Source organism: Argopecten irradians, chromosome 5, assembly GCF_041381155.1.
Source record: "Argopecten irradians isolate NY chromosome 5, Ai_NY, whole genome shotgun sequence".
NCBI lineage: Eukaryota > Metazoa > Mollusca > Bivalvia > Pectinida > Pectinidae > Argopecten > Argopecten irradians.
This window is the reverse complement of record NC_091138.1, coordinates 7,188,118-7,208,201: the sequence shown is the minus strand read 5'-3', so window position 1 is coordinate 7,208,201 and position 20,084 is coordinate 7,188,118. Positions and strand designations below refer to the sequence as shown.

At 35.4% G+C, this 20,084-nt stretch overlaps 1 protein-coding gene across 1 annotated transcript in view; it reads left to right on the top strand.

Annotated features, from left to right (window-relative positions):
* Positions 1-18,953, top strand: part of LOC138322748 (uncharacterized) — a 29,315-nt gene extending 10,362 nt beyond the window's left edge. The window contains exons 3-10 of the mRNA XM_069266832.1: positions 8,285-8,412; positions 8,619-8,751; positions 11,016-11,120; positions 11,470-11,631; positions 11,960-12,082; positions 12,561-12,722; positions 13,933-14,011; positions 14,243-18,953. Coding sequence (XP_069122933.1) covers positions 8,285-8,412; positions 8,619-8,751; positions 11,016-11,120; positions 11,470-11,631; positions 11,960-12,082; positions 12,561-12,722; positions 13,933-14,011; positions 14,243-14,792 — 1,442 coding nt within the window. The 3' untranslated portion in view covers positions 14,793-18,953. The remainder of the gene's footprint in view (positions 1-8,284; positions 8,413-8,618; positions 8,752-11,015; positions 11,121-11,469; positions 11,632-11,959; positions 12,083-12,560; positions 12,723-13,932; positions 14,012-14,242) is intronic.
* Positions 18,954-20,084: the final 1,131 nt, after the last annotated feature.

Genomic DNA, 20,084 nt, shown 5'->3' with positions numbered 1-20,084 from the left:
ATGACTTTATCTAAAATGATAGAAAATTTCCTTAAACGGAACTCGGAACTGGTTCCGAGTTCCGTTTTACTTAAACGGAACTGGGAGATAGGAGTTGATCGAAAACTGAATTAAAGTGGATTCATCACTAGTAACCCATGGAAAAAGACAACTGGCAACATTTCTCATATGTCTTAGGCATATAGAATGATTTTATCTAAATAAATAGAAAATTTCCTTAAACGGAACTCGGAACCAGTTCCGAGTTCCGTTTTACTTAAACGGAACTGGGAAATAGGTGTTGATCGAAAACCAAATTAAAGTGGATTCATCACTAGTAACCCATGAAAAAAGACAACAGGCAACATTTCTCATATGTCTTAGGCATATAGAATGATTTCATCTAAATAGATGGAAAATTTCCTTAAACGGAACTCGGAACTGGTTCCGAGTTCCGTTTTACTTAAACGGAACTGGGAGATAGGAGTTGATCAAAAACTGAATTAAAGTAGATCCATCACTAGTAGCCCATGAAAAAAGACAACTGGCAACATTTCTCATATGTCTTAGGTATATAGAATGATTTTATCTAAATAGATAGAAAATTTCCTTAAACGGAACTCGGAACTGGTTCCGAGTTCCGTTTTACTTAAACGGAACTGGGAAATGGGAGTCGATCGAAAACTAAATTAAAGTAGATTAGCCACTAGTAACCCATGGAAAATGACAACAGGCAACATTATTCATATGTCTTAGGCATATTGAATGACTTTATCTAAAATGATAGAAAATTTCCTTAAACGGAACTCGGAACTGGTTCCGAGTTCCGTTTTACTTAAACGGAACTGGGAGATAGGAGTTGATCGAAAACTGAATTAAAGTGGATTCATCACTAGTAACCCATGAAAAAAGACAACTGGCAACATTTCTCATATGTCTTAGGCATATAGAATGATTTTATCTAAATAGATAGAAAATTTCCTTAAACGGAACTCGGAACCAGTTCCGAGTTCCGTTTTACTTAAACGGAACTGGGAAATAGGTGTTGATCGAAAACCAAATTAAAGTGGATTCATCACTAGTAACCCATGAAAAAAGACAACAGGCAACATTTCTCATATGTCTTAGGCATATAGAATGATTTCATCTAAATAGATGGAAAATTTCCTTAAACGGAACTCGGAACTGGTTCCGAGTTCCGTTTTACTTAAACGGAACTGGGAGATAGGAGTTGATCAAAAACTGAATTAAAGTGGATCCATCACTAGTAACCCATGAAAAAAGACAACTGGCAACATTTCTCATATGTCTTAGGCATATAGAATGATTTTATCTAAATAGATAGAAAATTTCCTTAAACGGAACTCGGAACTGGTTCCGAGTTCCGTTTTACTTAAACGGAACTGGGAAATGGAAGTCGATCGAAAACTAAATTAAAGTAGATTAGCCACTAGTAACCCATGAAAAATGACAACAGGCAACATTATTCATATGTCTTAGGCATATTGAATGACTTTATCTAAAATGATAGAAAATTTCCTTAAACGGAACTCGGAACTGGTTCCGAGTTCCGTTTTACTTAAACGGAACTGGGAGATAGGAGTTGATCGAAAACTGAATTAAAGTAGATTCATCACTAGTAACCCATGAAAAAAGACAACTGGCAACATTTCTCATATGTCTTAGGCATATAGAATGATTTTATCCAAAATGATAGAAAATTTCATTAAACGGAACTCGGAACTGGTTCCGAGTTCCGTTTTACTTAAATGGAACTGGGAAATAAGAGTTGATCGAAACCTAAATTAAAGTGGATTCCTCACTTGTAAGCGACGAAAAAAGACAACAGGCAACATTGTTCATATGTCTTAGGCATATTGAATGATTTTATCTAAAATGATGGAAAATTTCCTTAAACGGAACTCGGAACTGGTTCCGAGTTCCGTTTTACTTAAACGGAACTGGGAGATAGGAGTTGATCGAAAACTGAATTAAAGTGGATTCATCACTAGTAACCCATGAAAAAAGACAACAGGCAACATTTCTCATATGTCTTAGGCATATAGAATGATTTTATCTAAATAGATGGAAAATTTCCTTAAACGGAACTCGGAACTGGTTCCGAGTTCCGTTTTACTTAAACGGAACTGGGAAATAGGAGTTGATCGAAAACCAAATTAAAGTGGATTCATCACTAGTAACCCATGAAAAAAGACAACAGGCAACATTTCTCATATGTCTTAGGCATATTGAATGATTTTATCTAAAATGATAGAAAATTTCCTTAAACGGAACTCGGAACTGGTTCCGAGTTCCGTTTTACTTAAACGGAACTGGGAAATGGAAGTCGATCGAAAACTAAATTAAAGTGGATTTGCCACTAGTAACCCATGAAAAAAGACAACAGGCAACATTTTCATATGTCTTAGGCATATTGAATGATTTTATCTAAATATGATAGAAAATTTCCTTAAACGGAACTCGGAACTGGTTCCGAGTTCCGTTTTACTTAAACGGAACTGGGAAATGGAAGTTGATCGAAAACTGAATTAAAGTGGATTGCACTAGTAACCCATGAAAAAGACAACAGGCAACATTTCTCATATGTCTTAGGCATATAGAATGATTTTATCTAAAAAATAGAAAATTTCCTTAAACGGAACTCGGAACTGGTTCCGAGTTCCGTTTTACTTAAACGGAACTGGGAAATGAAGTGATCGAAAACTAAATTAAAGTGGATTTGCCACTAGTAACCCATGAAAAAAGACAACAGGCAACATTTTTCATATGTCTTAGGCATATTGAATGATTTTATCTAAAATGATAGAAAATTTCCTTAAACGGAACTCGGAACTGGTTCCGAGTTCCGTTTTACTTAAACGGAACTGGGAAATGGAAGTCGATCGAAAACTAAATTAAAGTGGATTTGCCACTAGTAACCCATGAAAAATGACAACAGGCAACATTTCTCATATGTCTTTGGCATATTGAATGATTTTATCTAAAATGATAGAAAATTTCCTTAAACGGAACTCGGAACTGGTTCCGAGTTCCGTTTTACTTAAACGGAACTGGGAAATGGAAGTCGATCGAAAACTAAATTAAAGTGGATTTGCCACTAGTAACCCATGAAAAATGACAACAGGCAACATTATTCATATGTCTTAGGCATATTGAATGATTTTATCTAAAATGATAGAAAATTTCCTTAAACGGAACTCGGAACTGGTTCCGAGTTCCGTTTTACTTAAACGGAACTGGGAAATGAAAGTCGATCGAAAACTAAATTAAAGTGGATTTGCCACTAGTAACCCATGAAAAATGACAACAGGCAACATTATTCATATGTCTTAGGCATATTGAATGATTTTATCTAAAATGATAGAAAATTTCCTTAAACGGAACTCGGAACTGGTTCCGAGTTCCGTTTTACTTAAACGGAACTGGGAAATGGAAGTATATCGAAAACTAAATTAAAGTGGATTTACCACTAGTAACCCATGAAAAATGACAACAGGCAACATTCTTCATATGTCTTAGGCATATTGAATGATTTGATCTAAAATGATAGAAAATTTCCTTAAACGGAACTCGGAACTGGTTCCGAGTTCCGTTTTACTTAAACGGAACTGGGAAATGAAAGTCGATCGAAAACTAAATTAAAGTGGATTTGCCACTAGTAACCCATGAAAATGACAACAGGCAACATTTCTCATATGTCTTTGGCATATTGAATGATTTTATCTAAAATGATAGAAAATTTCCTTAAACGGAACTCGGAACTGGTTCCGAGTTCCGTTTTACTTAAACGGAACTGGGAAATGAAAGTCGATCGAAAACTAAATTAAAGTGGAATTGCCACTAGTAACCCATGGAAAAATGACAACAGGCAACATTATTCATATGTCTTAGGCATATTGAATGATTTTATCTAAAATGATAGAAAATTTCCTTAAACGGAACTCGGAACTGGTTCCGAGTTCCGTTTTACTTAAACGGAACTGGGAAATGAAAGTCGATCGAAAACTAAATTAAAGTGGATTTGCCACTAGTAACCCATGAAAAATGACAACAGGCAACATTTCTCATATGTCTTTGGCATATTGAATGATTTTATCTAAAATGATAGAAAATTTCCTTAAACGGAACTCGAACTGGTTCCGAGTTCCGTTTTACTTAAACGGAACTGGGAAATGAAAGTCGATCGAAAACTAAAATTAAAGTGGATTTGCCACTAGTAACCCATGAAAAATGACAACAGGCAACATTTCTCATATGTCTTTGGCATATTGAATGATTTTATCTAAAATGATAGAAAATTTCCTTAAACGGAACTCGGAACTGGTTCCGAGTTCCGTTTTACTTAAACGGAACTGGGAAATGAAAGTCGATCGAAAACTAAATTAAAGTGGATTTGCCACTAGTAACCCATGAAAAATGACAACAGGCAACATTATTCATATGTCTTAGGCATATTGAATGATTTTATCTAAAATGATAGAAAATTTCCTTAAACGGAACTCTGAACTGGTTCCGAGTTCCGTTTTACTTAAACGGAACTGGGAAATGAAAGTCGATCGAAAACTAAATTAAAGTGGATTTGCCACTAGTAACCCATGAAAAATGACAACCGGGAACATTTCTCATATGTCTTTGGCATATTGAATGATTTTATCTAAAATGATAGAAAATTTCCTTAAACGGAACTCGGAACTGGTTCCGAGTTCAGTTTTACTTAAACGGAACTGGGAAATGAAAGTCGATCGAAAACTAAATTAAAGTGGATTTGCCACTAGTAACCCATGAAAAATGACAACAGGCAACATTTATTCATATGTCTTAGGCATATTGAATGATTTTTTCAAAAATGATAGAAAATTTACTTAAACGGAACTCGGAACTGGTTCCGAGTTCCGTTTTACTTAAACGGAACTGGGAAATGAAAGTCGATCGAAAACTAAATTAAAGTGATTTTGCCACTAGTAACCCATGAAAAATGACAACAGGCAACATTCTTCATATGTCTTAAGCATATTGAATGATTTTATCTAAAATGATAGAAAATTTCCTTAAACGGAACTCGGAACTGGTTCCGAGTTCCGTTTTACTTAAACGGAACTGGGAAATGAAAGTCGATCGAAAACTAAATTAAAGTGGATTTGCCACTAGTAACCCATGAAAAATGACAACAGGCAACATTATTTATATGTCTTTGGCATATTGAATGATTTTATCTAAAATGATAGAAAATTTCCTTAAACGGAACTCGGAACTGGTTCCGAGTTCCGTTTTACTTAAACGGAACTGGGAAATGGAAGTATATCGAAAACTAAATTAAAGTGGATTTGCCACTAGTAACCCATGAAAAATGACAACAGGCAACATTTCTCATATGTCTTTGGCATATTGAATGATTTTATCTAAAATGATAGAAAATTTCCTTAAACGGAACTCGGAACTGGTTCCGAGTTCCGTTTTACTTAAACGGAACTGGGAAATGAAAGTCGATCGAAAACTAAATTAAAGTGGATTTGCCACTAGTAACCCATGAAAAATGACAACAGGCAACATTATTCATATGTCTTAGGCATATTGAATGATTTTATCTAAAATGATAGAAAATTTCCTTAAACGGAACTCGGAACTGGTTCCGAGTTCCGTTTTACTTAAACGGAACTGGGAAATGAAAGTCGATCGAAAACTAAATTAAAGTGGATTTGCCACTAGTAACCCATGAAAAATGACAACAGGCAACATTATTCATATGTCTTTGGCATATTGAATGATTTTATCTAAAATGATAGAAAATTTCCTTAAACGGAACTCGGAACTGGTTCCGAGTTCCGTTTTACTTAAACGGAACTGGGAAATGGAAGTATATCGAAAACTAAATTAAAGTGGATTTGCCACTAGTAACCCATGAAAAATGACAACAGGCAACATTCTTCATATGTCTTAGGCATATTGAATGATTTGATCTAAAATGATAGAAAATTTCCTTAAACAGAACTCGGAACTGGTTCCGAGTTCCGTTTTACTTAAACGGAACTGGGAAATGAAAGTCGATCGAAAACTAAATTAAAGTGGATTTACCAATATAAATCCATTAAAAAAGCCAACAGGCAACATTTCTCATATGTCTTTGGCATATTGAATGATTTTGATCTAAAATGATAGAAAATTTCCTTAAACGGAACTCGGAACCAGTTCCGAGTTCCGTTTTACTTAAACGGAACTGGGAAATGGAAGTCGATCGAAAACTAAATTAAAGTGGAATTGCCACTAGTAACCCATGAAAAATGACAACAGGCAACATTATTCATATGTCTTAGGCATATTGAATGATTTTTTCAAAAATGATAGAAAATTTACTTAAACGGAACTCGGAACTGGTTCCGAGTTCCGTTTTACTTAAACGGAACTGGGAAATGAAAGTCGATCGAAAACTAAATTAAAGTGATTTTGCCGCTAGTAACCCATGAAAAATGACAACAGGCAACATTATTCATATGTCTTAGGCATATTGAATGATTTTATCTAAAATGATAGAAAATTTCCTTAAACGGAACTCGGAACTGGGAAATGAAAGTCGATCGAAAACTAAATTAAAGTGGATTTGCCACTAGTAGCCCATGAAAAATGACAACAGGCAACATTATTCATATGTCTTAGGCATATTGAATGATTTTATCTAAAATGATAGAAAATTTCCTTAAACGGAACTCTGAACTGGTTCCGAGTTCCGTTTTACTTAAACGGAACTGGGAAATGAAAGTCGATCGAAAACTAAATTAAAGTGGATTTGCCACTAGTAACCCATGAAAAATGACAACAGGCAACATTTCTCATATGTCTTTGGCATATTGAATGATTTTATCTAAAATGATAGAAAATTTCCTTAAACGGAACTCGGAACTGGTTCCGAGTTCCGTTTTACTTAAACGGAACTGGGAAATGAAAGTCGATCGAAAACTAAATTAAAGTGGATTTGCCACTAGTAACCCATGAAAAATGACAACAGGCAACATTTCTCATATGTCTTAGGCATATTGAATGATTTTATCAAAAATGATAGAAAATTTACTTAAACGGAACTCGGAACTGGTTCCGAGTTCCGTTTTACTTAAACGGAACTGGGAAATGAAAGTCGATCGAAAACTAAATTAAAGTGATTTTGCCGCTAGTAACCCATGAAAAATGACAACAGGCAACATTATTCATATGTCTTTGGCATATTGAATGATTTTATCTAAAATGATAGAAAATTTCCTTAAACGGAACTCGGAACTGGTTCCGAGTTCCGTTTTACTTAAACGGAACTGGGAAATGAAAGTCGATCGAAAACTAAATTAAAGTGGATTTGCCACTAGTAACCCATGAAAAATGACAACAGGCAACATTATTCATATGTCTTAGGCATATTGAATGATTTTATCTAAAATGATAGAAAATTTCCTTAAACGGAACTCGGAACTGGTTCCGAGTTCCGTTTTACTTAAACGGAACTGGGAAATGAAAGTCGATCGAAAACTAAATTAAAGTGGATTTGCCACTAGTAACCCATAAAAAATGACAACAGGCAACATTATTCATATGTCTTTGGCATATTGAATGATTTTATCTAAAATGATAGAAAATTTCCTTAAACGGAACTCGGAACTGGTTCCGAGTTCCGTTTTGCTGAAACGGAACTCGGAACTGGTTCCGAGTTCCGTTTAGCTTAAACGGAACTCGGAACTCGGAACTCGGAACCAACTTCAGCCTCCCGACGGAGCATGCTTCTTTGGCTGAGTCGGTAGAGCCGTAGATTTCCACTCCGGAGACCCGGGTTCGATTCCTGGTCGGGGCACTCGTCAGGAATGTGTATTTTCCCTGTTCTTCTACACTATAAACGGCATGTTTCATTTTTTAGCTTATAAATTAAAAGTATCATTATTGCTGGGTTTTTTTGTTTTTTTTTTGCCAAAGTCAGCACATGAAAACACAGAAATATGTTCTACCTTATGAATTTATTTTAACACTGGTAGTGTACTTGTTCACTACGTAGTTGATATGTTTATGTTTGGTTGAATCTGTCTCACCTGATTATATTACACGGCCTAGGTAATGATACTGTTAATGGTACTATATTAGCAAATAATTCACATGCAGGTGAATAGTAAAAGTCTATCTTTTTGTTTTCGAAATACACATATTCGACATATTTATGCGTGACAATACTGCATATTTGTGAAAAATAGTTTCTTTTATTCCATTGTTGATTATATAATTATTTGGTGTGTTAATGTGTGGTAATCTTTTGTAGGCTGCAAGCGTATTACTGGTTCACTGAGTCCAGATTTTACCTCAGCGAATATAACACTAAAAGACTGCACACAGACATGTCATACTATGTACCAACAAAATCACAACGTGGATACTATTGGACTTCAAGTAAGTTTGCCACGCATAGAGCCAATAAAATCCTACAAACGTAACGCTTTTATATAAAGGTAAAACAACATACGTTGATGTTAAACAATACAAAGCAATGAATGGTACAAGACAAAATGACAACCTCATTAATATGTAAGAAAAATTCCATGAAATACAATCATTAGTAAGAACCATATTGAGGAGAATTATACAATGTTTTACAGATTGATTCCTGTTATTGTACAACACGTATGAGACAGGAATCAGATGAATATGGATGTGACAGCCCTTGTACTGGTGACAGCGGTACTATATGTGGCAGTACACAGTATATGTCTACATACGAGTTTAACCCGGGTAGGTTATCTACGATCTACGTGTGATAGCAGGGTAGGTATTTTACTGTCTACATATGGCAGCTGGGTAGGTAATCTACTGTTTACGCGTGACAGCTAGGTAGATAATCTACTGTCTACGTGTGACAGCTGGGTATGTAATGTACTGTCTATGTGTGACAGCTGGGTATGTAATGTACTGTCTATGTGTGACAGCTGGGTAGGTAATCTACTGTCTATGTGTGACAGCTGGGTATGTAATGTACTGTCTATGTGTGACAGCTGGGTATGTAATGTACTGTCTACGTGTGACAGCTGGGTATGTAATGTACTGTCTACGTGTGACAGCTGGGTAGATAATCTACTGTCTATGTGTGACAGCTGGGTATGTAATGTACTGTCTACGTGTGACAGCTGGGTAGGTAATCTACTGTCTACGTGTGACAGCTGGGTAGGTAATCTACTGTCTACGTGTGACAGCTGGGTATGTAATGTACTGTCTACGTGTGACAGCTGGGTAGGTAATCTACTGTCTATGTGTGACAGCTGGGTATGTAATGTACTGTCTATGTGTGACAGCTGGGTAGGTAATCTACTGTCTATGTGTGACAGCTGGGTATGTAATGTACTGTCTATGTGTGACAGCTGGGTAGGTAATCTACTGTCTATGTGTGACAGCTGGGTAGGTAATCTACTGTCTATGTGTGACAGCTGGGTAGGTAATCTACTGTCTATGTGTGACAGCTGGGTATGTAATGTACTGTCTACGTGTGACAGCTGGGTAGGTAATCTACTGTCTATGTGTGACAGCTGGGTAGGTAATCTACTGTCTATGTGTGACAGCTGGGTAGGTAATCTACTGTCTATGTGTGACAGCTGGGTAGATAATCTACTGTCTATGTGTGACAGCTGGGTAGGTAATCTACTGTCTATGTGTGACAACTGGGTAGATAATCTACTGTCTACATGTGACAGATGGGTAGGTAATCTACTGTCTACATGTGACAGCTAGTAAGGTAATCTACTGTCTACTTGTGACAGCTGATAAGGTAATGTACTTCTACGAAACTGTGACAGCTTACAAATTAAGGCGAAGACTCGAACATATTTCTTAGTTCAATAAAAAGTTGCCATGTAATGATTGCCAACGTGATTTTTAACTCGTTTATATACCTATTATAACTGGCATTTTATGTTTTATATTGATATTTCGGTTTTGAAGACATCGTGAACACAGTAACATATTGAATGATACTAAATTAAATTCAAACTCTCTTAAAGCTGACAGTGCAAGTTAAAATTATTAAAATGATTTTTTTAAAAATAAGTATACTCTTTGTTCAAGAATCGTTTATGAGACGTTCCCCGGTTGAGGACAGCCATTTTTGTTTTACATTCCGACGACTCGCCGACCCCTATATAAAGCGCGTGAATCGACACACGTGCGCTCATTCATGTACCTATACACCTAGCATTCCACAGTATATATCATCTACAAATAGGTAAACAAAACCCTCACCTGTAAAACTATATGGGACCTTTTTTTAGCGATTAACATGTCAACTCCTCTTAGTTGTCATTTAGATGTTTCTCAAAATAAAATTTCAACGCAAGTGAATAGAAATCCAAACAATAATCCGTCCACATATCTCCACGTATGTCATCGTACCCGATGCACTCAACTGACCGTATACACGTGACTACGTACCTGACCCAAACGAGCGACAACTATCAAGGACACACACGTGTCGATGTACATGTACGTGTAAAACTTGGTGTATATTGAAGTGTTTTATTAGTTCGTATTGGACATATGTTGGGATATAGCTGACAACACATTCATCTATTACTTCAATGAAATATTGGCAGGTTAGTGCAATGTTTATTTTCAATTTGACATTGTTATTTCCAATATCGGGGCATGTGTATCTGAGACAAGACATGTTTAGAATGACACACGTGTGTCAAGTGTACCGTGCTTTATATAGGGGGTTGGCCAGTGAAGGTTACTAGGCAGAGCAAAAGAAAACTGGCTGCCACTTCCTTAGATACCACACTGTCATAACTAGGGGATGTCTCAGAAACAATTTTTGAAAAAAAATATTTCGTTAATAATTTTTTTTTAAATTTCAAATGCATGTTTTTAACTTGCATTGTCAGCTTTAAGCAAAAGCGTTGTTTTGAAATGGAATATGAGCACATGCTTAAGATACATCGTGGTCCTGCTATTTCTAAAAATTAAAACTGTTTAACAACAAAAATAAACACTAATTGTTATTATTGCAGTTTTAAGTACACAAAGAGGCGGTTCTCTCTCCTTTACACCTCAGTGTGGTGTATGGAATAACAGATTCAGGGATTGCCAGGAACGTCGCAAAGCTGTTTGTTTAAGTAAGTGAACGAGATGTCTCACCATTATGTTTTACTTGTATGCTTAGCATTTAATTCCTCCCCAAAAATGATAATAATAACGATTTTGCTCAATTATGATCAATTGCGTATGGATGTCTTTAATTTCAATAATGGTGAACGTCGTCACATAATGAAGGCATATATGGATTTCATTGTTTCAAATAATGGTAGTGCTTTGGTTTTTTGTTTTACAATGAATATTTGGAATTCCACATGATCTTTTAATCAAAAAAGAACTTTTTACATTTTCAAATGCTTAAAGTCGGCTTTTTGCTCTTTTGCCTCAAAATCACCATGCTGGATTGCCTTCTTGTACATTTCCATGCAGATGATTTAAGGTCTTCCACTACCATGACGTGGTCTGAGGCCAATAAATGGTGTCAGGATAACAATTCGCAGCTCAGTATAACCAGTCTACAGATCACATTCCCCAACAATATGGAGCCCTGGATCAATCTCGTCAAACACCGATTTGTTAAATGGACGGATGGTCAGTTTTGAACTTTTTCACGAGAATTTTATAACATTACACTGAAGTTCGGTATTAAACGTGATAGAATTGATTAGATATTTAAATGACTTATAGGCCGAAAGTGATAAAACATTTTAATTCAAAATGAATAGTTGATATAAACTCTTTAATTTATAATATAAAATGTACATGATGGGGATGGGAAATATATATAGTGTCACGTTACGGTATATATCTCTGTAAAATCAAAACATATATCTGTTAATTCAAAATAAAAAAAATCAATGCTATTAGTTGAGACAACTGCCGTTGAACCATTCTAGACCTAATTGTGTTTTGTTACCAGAGGCCCTTCCTGTAGATGTTACCAACTGTGTGTCACTTCTGTGCGAGGACGACGATGGATTGTGTTCATTTGTCTCTGAGAAATGTTCCAGACAGTTTCCTGGTCTTTGCTGGAGGACGCACGGTTTGTAAACTATTCCTGTTCCTACTCCACTTTAGTACCATACTGTATCACTGTATTGTGGTTGTGACTTATGGTACCTTATAAATGACCAATGTAAGGCTTGTCCAGGGTCATGCACATAATTCACAAATCCCCCTACGGGTTGAAATGTTGTTGTCACATCCCCAAAGTAGGGAAAAATGTTTTTTCTCTAACGCCTTAAAGAGGTTAACAGATATATATATAACTGCCAAAACCAGCTACATGGCAGGAGTCTGTAAAATCATAAGTATGTCGCGTTTACGAAGGTTTTAGATTATAGTCGCTAATGCTGTGATATTTGTTTTAGATTCTGATAAAACGTTTTGTTCAAATGACTGCTGTTGTGTTATATTTCCATTGCACTCATTATATAAGGGTTTTGTCAAGATTTGATACTTACACTGTGCGTTATCCATCATTCACTGTATTAAATAACTTTCTGTTCCTCATTCCTTAGATGTAAACAGCCCGATCCATGATTCCAAAATAACTAATTCCTCTCCCACAAGTGTGATGCCGCCGGAGCCACCACTACCAACCTCGTCCGAAAAGTATAACTCTTCTATTCCAGCTGTCGGTATTTCCCACTCAGAGGATGCTGGTGACGACGGAATGCTGGGTAATATTTTATTTCGTTTTCCAGAACATGTCTTCTTTAGCAGTTTTTTTTTTAATTAACGAAGATTTTGATATTTTAAGAAATTTCAGTGCAAGTCGATGGTTTGTTTGCGTGTTTCCGAAATATAGGATTGTAGTCATGTTCTCTTAGACAAAATATAAAGCATTTAAAGCCATTTCAGAAAGGAGGATTTTTTTTTCAAAACCATGTGCTTTTTAACAACGTGTTTCAAAAGGCGTCTTGTAAATAAGACGTATTCTTCAATGGATTTGTATGTTGTCTCTGTCACATAAAATGGAGCAACGCTATGTTTGCTGTACAATCTACACAATAATAATCAAGACCGTCATGTGTTGATGACCTCTCCCAATTTCAAGTTTTTATATATAACATAATAATTCAAGTATGCTTTTAATGAGCATTTTCATAGGATTACAATTTACTTGATCTTCTCATAAATGAAAATGGCATCGACGTTTGTAACGTTGCTTCTGATTTGATAAGATATCGGCGTACTGATTTTATAGAAAGAGAAAAGGAGTTTGAAATTTAATTTAAAATTTTGAAGAGATTATCTCTAGCAAATTTAATTAAAGGGATTAATTTGAATATATTTTATGTTATGGAGATATAACACAAAAATCGTAATTTTTATTTAAATTAAACTCGGATTTTTGTGTTTGATCTCCATATTTAAGTTAATTCTTAAGCAATGTTATTGACATACATCAATTAAACAAGATTTGAGAAAACATATTTAACTTCAACAGCAAAGGTAGGGTACAATATAAGCATAAACAAGTACACATCTATGTATCATATATCAGTACAAAACAATAGAAGATTGGCATCAAATACGAAAAATAAATCGTGTATCTGATCCCAATGCTGATTATTTACATCTTGTTTAAAGAGTGGTAATACAGAATTAGACTGAAAAAATCATTCTAGGTTAAAGTTAGACCAGAAATTTCATTCTCGTCATTCGGATTGAAATAGCCAGTTGACTTCATTGAGTCAGGCAACATGTAATAATGTGCCACATGTGTCTGTACAGGTCAACAACGAAAACGCACACTCACAACACACAAATGCGTTTATGATTTGTTTTCATGCTCTATTTATGAAAAATGGTATTTTAAAACAACATATAAAAATAACCCTGATTAGCAATATTCTGTAGACAGAAATTATTATTGTTTGATTTCAGTATATATCCTGGTGGCTGTAGCTGTGGTCGTTGTCATAATCATTACTGTCCTGATTGCCTGCAGGTTCTGTCGTAAAGGGTAAATATGCATTAAAATGTATCGATGATTATACCAGTGAAATGTACTTTGATTAATAAACCATCTTTGTTATTATGGTTTAATCTGCATTAGGGAGTATTCAATTCATGGTTGTTGTTGGGTTTGTTTTTTGTATTTTGAAATTGGTGTTGATTATATTATCACCATTCTTGTCCTCTTCTCTTGTTTTGATTATTCTATATAATTTACTGTTAATTTGTAATATTTCAGAAAAATGAATCCTAGCAAAGCGTCGTCCACATCTAGCCCGAACAGTATCGAGGAACCAGCCCTGCCTCTAATTGAACAGTCTATCATCGAAAACAGAGGAAGCAAAAACTACGATCAGGTAGAGAGTGATTACGACAAAGTTCGTGAAGACGACAAAGGCAATGGTATATACGACAGAATCAAGAGTGACTATGACCCTGATTACGCCCGTGTCGAGAGTTTTGCGTTACAGAATGAACCGGAAGTAGGTGAGGACGTGCCATTAACCGTACGTGATATTGATGACTACGATCTGCTAAGAAACACCAAACGACCGGAACGGGAAATAGACAGTACATACGATCACCTACCAGCCGAAACGGAGGATGATACATATAATGTTTTACAGTCTCAGGAGGACTTGAACAAGGACAAAATCGGCGATTTTATGTATGACGTCACTTCCGCTATAAATGGTTTAGGCAATTATGATACGTTTTCCACAAATAGAAATGAGGACTTGAGTGGGGAGTATGACACGACAGAATCAATATTAAACTCCAACTCATAGTATTAGTACGATCTGAAATGATGATTAAATTGTGCCATACATGATAACTCTATGAAAATCAATAACAAATATTATGTGTAGAAGTGAAACATACTTAGTCATGCATGTCATGTATCAACCACATTCCCTCAAATATTTTGTATTAATGTTTGTAAAAGAAATCAATTAATAATTCGTTATTAGTTTTATCATTAGTTTTATGCTCCAATTTGTATGCTTACAACTGGTACTACGGGGCACCGTTTGGGACTTTATTTCTTTTTAATCAAATTCGATTTTGTGTACACAAAATTGATTTCTGTCATAACGAAATCATTTTCTTCTAACTAAATTATCTTTCAGAAGACAAAATTAATTTTTGTCTCCACAAAATTTATTTCTGTCATGACAAAATTCTTTTTTTGTGGACAAAATTGAGTTGCGTTAGACAAAAATGAAAATTGAACAAAAAAATCATTTCTGTCATGGCTAAATTCATTTTTGTGGACAAAATTGAGTTGTGTTAGACAAAAGTGAAAATTGAACAAAAAATTGGATATAGTGACCGTTGGTATAGTAGTATGTAATAAATTTTGTTAATCTGGACTCATTTTTGTTGAACAAAATTCATTTTTGTCTACACAAAATTGGATTTCGTGTACAAAATCACAAGTTTCCCACTTGGCGCCCCGTAGGTACTGTATTAAGACGCTTTTCGTTTTAAGTAAAACAATATAGGCCTAGAGATTAATTACGAAATTAGCTGGTCAGTATAACAAGTAAAGTTTTGTTTCTATTTGTATTGTAAGTAGATCTTCGTTATTTTGTTACCCTTTATTTTTCTAGATGTAATATATTGCCTTGTTATTCAGTAATGGTGCAAATCAATGACATTTTTGCTAACGTAATCGTGCATTGAACAATCAACTGCGCTAAGGAACGGCTGTATATTGACTGCTATTCTTGGGGAGATACGTATGACACAAAATACCAGGACTCGTGCAACTGTGTCAGATTGTAGTCAGTGATGCTAACGTCCTTATGACTATACGACTATATATAGACTTAAATATAAGGTACCGGTACCGGTAAAAGGATATATTTAAGGCGACTAAAACAATACATAAATAGGTTATATGATTAGACAAGGGTCAATACTTTCGATAGAAAGAAAAAAGTACCTATAAGTCAAGATTCTAGAGTTTACATTTGTGCCATCCTTTTCAATATTTGTAATTGATGTGTTTGACTCTCCTTTTCTATTTGATGCATGCTCTTTATAGTGTCAAACAAAGCGATGTCAAGTGTTATCAAGTCAAAAGTAATCGATCGGAAGACTACCCAGTTGAAGCTGAAATCGGTCCATCCTACTCCAAGTGTAGGGACTGTTTGTGTAATACATGTAATAATCATGGGACTCTCCAAAGTCTTTGTGTTTACCAAATTTCGACTATTATATGCCTTGAATAGCTATTTCTATAAGTGATACAAAACACAAAATTGTAATCAACATAAGTTTTATTACTTAGCAAAACAAATTTAAAATAAGATTAAAGCAGAATCATGCATTTGAAGAATAACACAGTGTTGCTTCTATTGTCACGTGACTCAACATACAGTTCGTCTGAGATATTTGGAAATGTAATTTTTATTAAATGACAAGTAACATGGCAGACATGATAACAACAATGTCAGCCATGCTGCATAAACATATATACATGTACATCATAAATAATATCTTATAACCATAAATACGGAGCATCAAAACGCTGATTTATGTCCACGCTAACAGTAATAACGGAGCATCAAAACGCTGATTTATGTCCACGCTAACAGTAAATACGGAGCATCAAAACGCTGATTTATGTCCACGCTAACAGCTCATAATTTATACTTTTATTTGAAATTTTCGGTAAGACTTGACTGCGCTGAAATAAGTATGTTTACAGCACATACACATGTAAATGTATTAAATCCGGTTTTCATTCCTTGTTTAACATTAAAATATTCTATTGATTAATGAAGAAGCAGATCGCAGAAATAGTGATATTTTCATAGATAAATACATGTGTACAATAATTAATGTTTGCGCTTATTTTCTATTTATATATCTATTTTTGTATATATGTATCTGTTACATTTTCACATCGACACATAAGGTTTCATCATGAACATATAAGTGGTATTATTCACTCGAATGAAAATGACTTTTTAAATTTTCACTTAGTTCAGATTGCGTCAGGCGAGGGACTCATCCCGATCTTGGGAAAGCATTGATGCGGAGTTATGGCTCACCTGTCTAAGCACTGGCTTTTCTACTGTTCCTCAGAATAAAGGTTTCCAAAATACCCATACCAGCAAGGGATCTGTCAGTGTAGGCCTTGTAATTTTGCATATATCTGTATGTGTTGCGGGGGTTTGCATCCCAGTTCAAACTGTCCAATCAAACATTAAGGTTGAAGTTTTGAAGCAAAAATTATCATTGTATCCTTTGCAAAAGGTAGCAGAGGAAATAGTCAATTTCAAAATGTCTGCTACATTTCAGAGTCTAGTAGGCTGACAAATTCTGACTTGCAGTTATAAAGTGATAACCAGGAAATGCGAACCTGGGTTGTGGAGCTATTTTAGGTAAACAATGACTTACTCTAGCATGGCATGGCCTATGGAATGGAAAGACTGCGATATCATGCGTGATATCACATTTTTGTGAATTTGTGCCAATAGTTCTAGCCTTGCATATGTGGTCTGATGTGTTACGCAACAACAAAGTGGTTTTTCATTGTGACAATTCTGCCGTTGTGAATGTGTTGAACAACAAAACTTGAAAGTCAGATTGTTCGTCCACTAATCATGTTTGCCTTAAAAGATGTCCAATTTAAGGCTCGGATGTTCAGGTAGTCTGCAACTCTGTTGCTGATGCTTTTTCTCGATTTCAGTGGCGCAGATTCCGACAACTGGCATCTTGGTCCTGTCCAGCGCCTTGTACAGTTCCTAAGAAGTGTTGGAACAGTTTCGAGTTAAATTTCAGCATCCTTAGCAGAAAATACAAAATTTGCTAACGAGGTTCTAGGATTTTTGTTTTCAATTTGAGTTAAATAGTGTATGGCAACCACCTCTAGCAACAAATGCATAGCCCCTTCGACAGTTAGGACATATATTGCTGGTCTCAGTTTTTATAGCAAATGTTTTGAAGGTGAGAATCACACCAATTATTTTTGTTGAAGAAAATATCGGAAGGCATGAGAGGTACTGTGTCATCAATGTTAAGGAGTCCCATATCATTGGATATGCTTAAGAAACTGTTCTTTGCCTTGCAGCAAATCTGCAGTTCACATTTTGAATCCAAGTTATTTTTTGCTTCAGTTTATTGGCATTTTTTTTGTTTATTATGAGTCATCGAAATGGTAGTGTGTAGGGGAAATTGTGGATCAGTAATACAAATTGGGGGCATTTCTTTGAATTCTAATATAGTAGAATTCAACATCCGTTTTTCAAAAACATAGCCCCTTTGATAGTTATGACATATATAATGCTGGTCTCACATTTTATAGCAAATGTTTTGAAGTTGAGGATTACACCCATTATGTTTTGTTAAAGAAAATATTAGAAGGCATTAGACGAACTGTGTCATCTTTGTTTGTCGTTCTTTAGGCGCCTCTCGTGTTATCACGTTGGCGATCGTTTCCTTGTCTTGGTTCTAGAAAATGAAACCATTTGGCGGAACTTCGACAAACCAGAATCATGGTATTCGGATTGTGACCTGTTGTGGAGAGCCTCGGGCATATCAGTATTGAACTATTTGTGATTAAGGGCCTGTTGTGGTGAGTCTCGGGCATACCATTATTTGAAGTATTTGTGATAACGGGCCTGTTGGGGAGAGCCTCAGGCATATCTATAATTAGTGAACTGTTTGTGAAAAATGGCCTTTTTGAGAGCCTCGGGCACACAAAAAATCATAGATAATTAAAGAAAAGAAATGATATCAGATTATACTGAAATCAAAATCAAGAAAGTTTTCTGAAACGGGAAGGTGATGTAACCGGAAGTGACAATATGCCGGAAGTGATATTCCGGAAGTAGGTATGACAATTTGAGATATTGTTGTTGAGTTAACTTCTGGAGGAAGTAGTTTGAGAATTAATTGTTGTATTTCGACATTGCCATTAATGCTTTGTCAATAAAACCGTGTCCATGTACATGTACTGTCTCTTGGTGTGTCTGTTATCTTTTATCATTATCTCCATTACACAAAATGTTCGGCCGCCATATCATCCCACAAACAAAACCAATGTGGGGCAATGGTAGCAAGTCAACATCAAGATGGTCATTCGGTGTGCGTGGGATGAGTGTAACGTGGACGAAAGATATCCTGAAAAGGCTATATGGAGGACGATTTATATTGTTTCCGAAACCCAAAACATAAATGCGTGCGGCAGACCACCCGAACAGCTGAATGCAGACCGCATTAACAAAGACAAAGCCGTGTGCTCAAAGGTACGTAAACCGACATAATTTGCACATGTGCCGATATCTATTTCGGTCAGTTTGTTTAAGCGTGATGAAGTCTGTTTACTTATAGTCTATATTTATGGAATATGACTGAAGGCAAGGTAGTTTCCCTCTTTTATTTCTAAAGGAGATAAAGGACTCGATTTCGTCCATTCTATAACCTTTAGTTAATTATTTTCTAGGTTGACTTCAATACGATAGCATCATAATGCAAGTCAAACTCTGTTTTAGCTATCTGCTCTTGAAACAGCGTGTTTAGATCTATTGGGACGGGTTGTCATCAGTAATATGTTCAGTACTATGTCGTGACGTCGTTCTACTTTAAATACATCTGAAACAAAATATACCTATAATATTGCCGTTATCATAGTAATGCTTCAGCTATGACAATTCTTTCTTTACGCAATCACAATAGTTAGTGGAAGATCCTGTCCAAACCGTTCATCCATGGAAACTGATTCTGACTGAACCTACAAAAAAACAAAAACAAAAAACAGATTTTCTATTTTAACTTTATATTATATGTCAAATATCGCACATCTATGTAAGACATATGTTCGTATTCCATCAGAACAATGTATTGTATACCTCAGATATCTTAACGCTAAAAAATGGTTTTCTACGAGGGAAAGACGTTTAACGTTTAAGTAAAAATACATGTTGCAAATACTATATATGCATTAATAAAATGGCATTTCGAAAATGATTTCCTTCTCAGTCTATTCGATTCTTATCAGAAAAAAATGAAATGAGCATGTGTGGCATAATATCTTTTGTATAAAGACCACAAAGCAAAAATATTTG